We start from the raw sequence: 6,000 nt of genomic DNA on the forward strand, positions 1-6,000 counted from the left end.
CAATTATTTCTTAGGCGAGTATACCCAAATAATACTCAAAAGTCAATTAAGAAGTTGGAAGAACAGAGGACCATTTTTGACATGAGTTTTAAGGAGAATGCTCAATTGTAGAAAAGAGCCATGCTTCTATCCTTTTGAAAAAATAACATTTAGGAGGAGAAATTAGCTAAGTTATACCATTACTGAAGGCAGTGTAGATGTAGACAGAACAAAAAGTGTAAGAGTAAAATAACTTTCACAAAGAGAAGGCTCAACATTCCATCCTAATATTATTGAGCTAAACATACAAAACCAAATGGGCAACTGAAATATTAAGCATGAACCAGAAAAATAATTTAGCTTTTAGATTCCTTTCAGTTGGGCAAAGGAAATAAAATATGATCATAAATGATTACATCACTGTTTTACATATGATAAAAATTTAAGAAGTACGTGAATAACAAGAATCTTGAGGTTTGAGGTGGGGTTCAGTTGGTAGGGGACTAGCCAATGAGTGAAAGCATCAGGTACCGAGTTCAAGTTCTGATCTCAACCCCCCAAAAAATCTGGAGTACTAGAAGCCTTATACTGAGTCTTGTCATGATCAAAACCTAAGGACTTGTTAGTATAATTCAACTGAAACAATCATAAGAAGCAAAGAGGGGAAAATAAGAATGAAAAACTTGAAATACAGCAAGAAAAGTACTTTGGACTTTTCAAATATAATATATATATATATGCTAAATCTTTCTACATGAATTGATGAGTGCTGATAATCCTGAATGATTCTGTGGATATACACAAATGATACATTTCATCTACAATAATCCAGTTATTCCATTTAATCTAATCATTATGCACTGTACTTATAAAATATGTTGGTAAGTCACTTTAAATGTCAATGTGGGGTGGGAAGCTTATACTATTGGCATTTGAGCACAGGACCACATACATTCTACGAAGTGTACTTTACAATAATCCAACTGATGTAAAAGTGACCACTACTATATTGCTGAATTTGTGTTAGATTTTAGCAGGCTAAATGCAATTATTTCCTAAACACAGCTGTTCAAAAAACCTTCAGTTATTCAAAAAAATCTTCAATTGCCAGGTGCCAGTGGTTCACGCCTGTAATCCTAGCTACTCACAAGGCTGAGATCTGGGGATCACAGTTCAAAGGCAGCCCTCTTAGGAAAGTCTGTGAGACTCTTATCTCCAATTAACCACCAAAAAACTAGAAGTAGCACTGACTCAACATGGTAGAGTGCTACCCTTGAATGGAAGAGCTCAAGGACAGCACCCAGGCCCAGAGTTCAGGCCCAAGGACCAACAACAACAACAACAAAAAAATGTTCAATTATTGAAAAAGTTTTTTAAAAATTCTCCAAAAGATTTAGTTTTTCCCAGGAGATTCTCACATTTACACCCGGAAAGACATAAAACACAATTCACCTAGGTTATCTTCGTATTTACCCTTCTGACATACTGCAAGGACAAGTATCACCCAACATATCAAGTTTTATTAGTTGAGATGGGGTTTCTCAAACTGTCTAAGTTGGCCTTGAATCTCCATCCTCCCAATCTCTGCTGCCCATGCAGCTCTGATAACAGGAATTCGCCACTGCACTCGACTGAAAATTAATATGTGAAATCATTATAGTATGTCACTCCATGTTTGAAGCAAGGAAAATACTATGGGAATTAGAAAGAAAAAAATGTTCAAAGTACACTGTGTGCATGAATAGAAATTTTGTAATGGAACCCTTTCCACATACAAGCATATCTTAGGACAAAAAAGAAAAAAGATAGATGAATTAAGATAATAAAATGAACATCAATGTAAGTACAAAGTATTAGTGAAGTGTATATTTCAAGCAATCTCTATGAAATAAGGTTAAAGGTTCATTGAAACATAATCGAGCAGTGTTGACTCAAGCCTGTAATCCTAGAAAATCAGAAGATTGAGATCTGAGGGTCATGGTTCTAAGTTAGTGTAAGCAGAAACAGGGAAATACCTGAGTCTGCCTCTTTCTTTCCTTCCGTCCTTCCTCACTCTCTCCTTTATTTCTTTTCTTCTCCTTCCTTCGCTCTTCCTTCCTTTTTCCCTTCCTTCCTTTCCTTCTGGTCTAAAACCCATATGGCAACTCAGTAATGCTGCTTTCCCTCATTGTCTAGAGCTCTGCTAACTGAGCAACACCTCCAACCTCCAACACTCATATCTAATTAATCCGATAAAACTGGAGTTTGTCTCGAATGGTAGAGCATTAGACATTATCAAAAAAAGCTAAGAAACAACACAAATTACACACACACACACACACACACACACACACACCAAATTCCAAAGGTTTGAATGAGTAAGATTAGGCAGGAAAATCAATGTACCTTATGAGAGGAAATTATTCAATGAAAACTTGATTTGAAGGATGGACAGCATGGGACGTGATAGTTATTAATTTCTGAGAAACCACTGGTCCTTAAGAATTCAGACCATACTAAACATACAAAAACATGTCTCCAAAAAAAACTCCATGATAATACTTCAAAGGGGCAATAAGTTATATTTTTAGATAAAACCACTTCAAATACACTGAGAAAAAACATGCAAAATGTAAACACAGTAGAGCAACAACGAATAGAGCAAAGAGAATGAAGAACTTCGAAAGATCAACTTACTTGGAGGCAAGGATCAATATTTAAGTCTTGACTCTCTCCTGCACCTCCAGTTCCAGGACAGGGAGGAAGGCTGGGGCTGAAGGCCATGAGGTCGGCCTTGGGCGGGCCCTCGGCGGAGCACAGCCCGGGCCTCCTCTGCCGGCACGAGGACCAGCTCCCCACCGCGCTGGAGCACACCAGCACCGGCTTCCCCGGCGCGCACGCGCCCTCGCTCCGCGCCGCCCCGCAGCACCGCAGCGCCCCCCACAGCAGCAGCGTCAGCACCAGCAGGCCGGACACCGCGCAGATGGCCACCATCAGCGACGCGTTCACGTCCAGCGGCGACGCCTCCGCGCCCACGCGGCCCGCCGACGCGCGCGCAGACAGCTTCGGCGACGGAGCGCCGTCCACCAGCGACACCAGCAGCGTGGCCGTGGCCGTGAGCGCGGGCTCGCCGTGGTCCCGCACCAGCACCACCAGGCGCTGCCTCGGCGCGTCCGCCTCGTCCAGGGCGCGCGTGGTGCTGACCTCGCCCGTGTACAGCCCCACGCGGAACGGGCTGCGCGCCCCGGCCGCCGCCGGCTGCAGCTCGTACGCCAGCCACGCGTTGTAGCCCGAGTCCGCGTCCAGCGCGCGCACCTTGGTCAGCACGTGGCCCGCGCCCGCCGAGCGCGCCAGCGCGTGGCTCCGCGCCCCGCCCCCGGCCGGCCCCAGCAGCGCCGGCGCGTTGTCGTTCTCGTCCAGCACGAACAGCTGCAGGCTGGCGTTGCTGCCCCGCGCAGGCGCGCCGGCGTCGCGCGCGCTCACCTGGAACTGCAGCAGCGCCAGCTCCTCGTGGTCCAGCGGCTGCAGCGCGTGCACGCGGCCGCTCTGCGCGTGCACCGACACGAGGCTCGACAGCGCGCGCTCGCCCACGCGCCGCTCCACCAGCGCGTAGGACACGCGCGCGTTCTCCTGCGCGTCCGCGTCCCGCGCGCTCACCGTGCAGATGTGCGCGCCGGGCGCGTTGTTCTCGCGCACCGACACCGTGTACTCGGCCTGCGCGAACACGGGCGCGTTGTCGTTCACGTCGGCCACCTCCACCCACACGCTGGCCGTGGCCCACCGCGGGGGCGAGCCCCCGTCCCGCGCCGTCACCACCACCTGGTAGCCCGCGGTGGCCTCGCGGTCCAGGGCGCTGTCCAGCACCAGGGAGTAGTAGTTCCTGAAGGTGGACGCCAGCTTGAAGGGCAGGTGTGGCGGCAGCGAGCAGCTCACCTGCCCGTTGGCCCCGGCGTCGCGGTCGGACACGCTCACCAGGGCGATCACGGTGCCCACCTGGGCGTCCTCTGGCACAGGCAGGGATAAAGACGTCAGCGCAATCTGAGGCGCATTGTCGTTTTCATCTAATACTTTCACCAGCACGGTGCAGTGGCCTGCCATCGGCGGGTGTCCTCTGTCTGTCGCGTCAATGCGGATTTTGTATAATGTTTCTTCTTCAAAGTCCAGGTTCCCTTTAGTGACAATTTCTCCTGTTTTCGCATCTATGCTAAAGTGGTCCGTAACCATGGGTGGAACGAGGCTATTGAACGAATATGAAATGGCCCCGTTGGCTCCTTCATCACGATCGGAAGCATTCACTCTGATGACCATCGTCCCGTGGTCTGAGTTTTCGAATATTCTCGCCTCGTATTCGGACTGTTCAAAACTGGGCGCGTTGTCGTTCACGTCCAGCACGGTGACCAGCAGCTGTAGAGAGCCTGTGCGCTCGGGTGAGCCTCCATCCGTGGCCAGAAGGAGGAGGCTGTGTTCTGGAACCTCCTCTCTGTCCAGAGATTTTCTTAGCAGAAGCCCAATTTGTTTGTTGCCATCTCTGTTTGTTTTCACATCCAGCGCGAAATACTCGCTGGGGCTGAGTTTGTAGGTTAAAGCAGAATTCGGCCCAACATCTGCATCCGCTGCTCCCTCCAGTGGAAACAGGGAATCCGGCAGCCTCGATTCAGGAATCAGCAGTCTCTGCTCCCTTACCGGGAACACAGGCGCATTGTCGTTGATGTCCTCCACCTCCACCTCCACGTGGAACACCCGCAGCGGCCTGTCCACGATCACCTCCAGGTGGAGGCTGCACTCCGCGCTCCGCCCGCACAGCTCCTCCCGGTCCACCCGCGCGTTCACAAACAAAATGCCATTCTGCACGTTCACCTCCAGCAGCTCCCCGCGCTCCTGGGACGCCACCCGGAACAGGCGCGGCACCAGCTCCGCCAGCTCCAGCCCCAGGTCCTGCGCGAGGCGGCCCACGAACGTGCCGTGCTGGGCCTCCTCGGGGACCGCGTAGCGCAGCTGGCCGCTCCCCGATTCCCAGGCAGCCAGCAGCAGAAGCGAGAGCAGCAGGCATCGCCTTCCCGGTCTGCCTTCGGTGGCTAAATCCATATCAAATACCTCCTGTGTGCTTTCCATCAGAAGATCTTTGTTTCAGCATAAAGAAGAAATTATGGGTGGCTCCGCATCAGTTCGTTCGATTTTTCTGCATCCGCCATCATTCAGCAGTCTTGGAAGAATGCAATCAAGAGCTCGCGCTTTGTACACCGGCTAGATGCGACTCCGTGGTAGACAGCGACATCATGCGGCTCCACGGGGTAAGTACTGAATTCACATAACCACTGCATTCTGTCTAGTCCTTTCATAGCGTTCTCACCTTACCTTTACAGTAAGTCCTTTGGTTTGTGACTCCCAGAATCCGTGTCATTATGTCTAATTTCTTTCATCATCGAGAGTAAGTAATTATGCATAGCCACCCAGTACTTCAAATGTTGTATCAAGGTTAGACATTTCAAATATGACGAACTTGTCTTGGAAATTAGAAATGTGACTTATTCTATAAATTTGATGTAAAGCTGAAAATGGTCAATGTTTATCAGAACGTATTGCTCTGGATAAGGGATGTCATTTGAAACAGTTTTGTCTCAGTAATTTCAACTTTATACATTGTTCCTTTCCTCAGTAAAATGCCATGTACCCTTAAGGTTCTTTTATGTAATAATAGAAGAGGAATTTTAGTGCATGTTTACCACAGTTTTTTATATACATTTTATTATGTAGCGAAGGCAGCCTCAAGATCCTCCTGCTTCAGCTTCTCCAGTAATGAAATTACAGGGCTATGCCATCATGCCTGAATCTACAAAAGTTATTAACTTGTGGATAGTTGATATTAGTTCCCCCATTTCACCTATTTCCCTCCCACGTATTTCACACAATATGTTGGAAATTACCCTCATTTATCATTTGCTCCTTTGGCTTCTTCACTTGTTCTTAAATAACCTCATTCTGTTCTCGGAGCCTGAGCATCTTTGTACGAGATTTACCTTTAAGTGTTCTCATTCTCTCCTC

General features: G+C 48.6%; 1 protein-coding gene across 1 annotated transcript in view; it reads right to left on the minus strand.

Moving 5' to 3' along the window:
• Nucleotides 1-5,151, minus strand: part of LOC125340045 (protocadherin alpha-C2) — a 136,407-nt gene extending 131,256 nt beyond the window's left edge. Inside the window, exon 1 of the mRNA XM_048331448.1 lies at nucleotides 4,684-5,151. Within this exon, the coding sequence (XP_048187405.1) occupies nucleotides 4,684-5,070 (387 nt within the window). The 5' untranslated portion in view covers nucleotides 5,071-5,151. The remainder of the gene's footprint in view (nucleotides 1-4,683) is intronic.
• Between the last annotated feature and the right edge of the window lie 849 nt (nucleotides 5,152-6,000).

Source organism: Perognathus longimembris, chromosome 22, assembly GCF_023159225.1.
Source record: "Perognathus longimembris pacificus isolate PPM17 chromosome 22, ASM2315922v1, whole genome shotgun sequence".
Taxonomy (NCBI): Eukaryota; Metazoa; Chordata; class Mammalia; order Rodentia; family Heteromyidae; genus Perognathus; species Perognathus longimembris.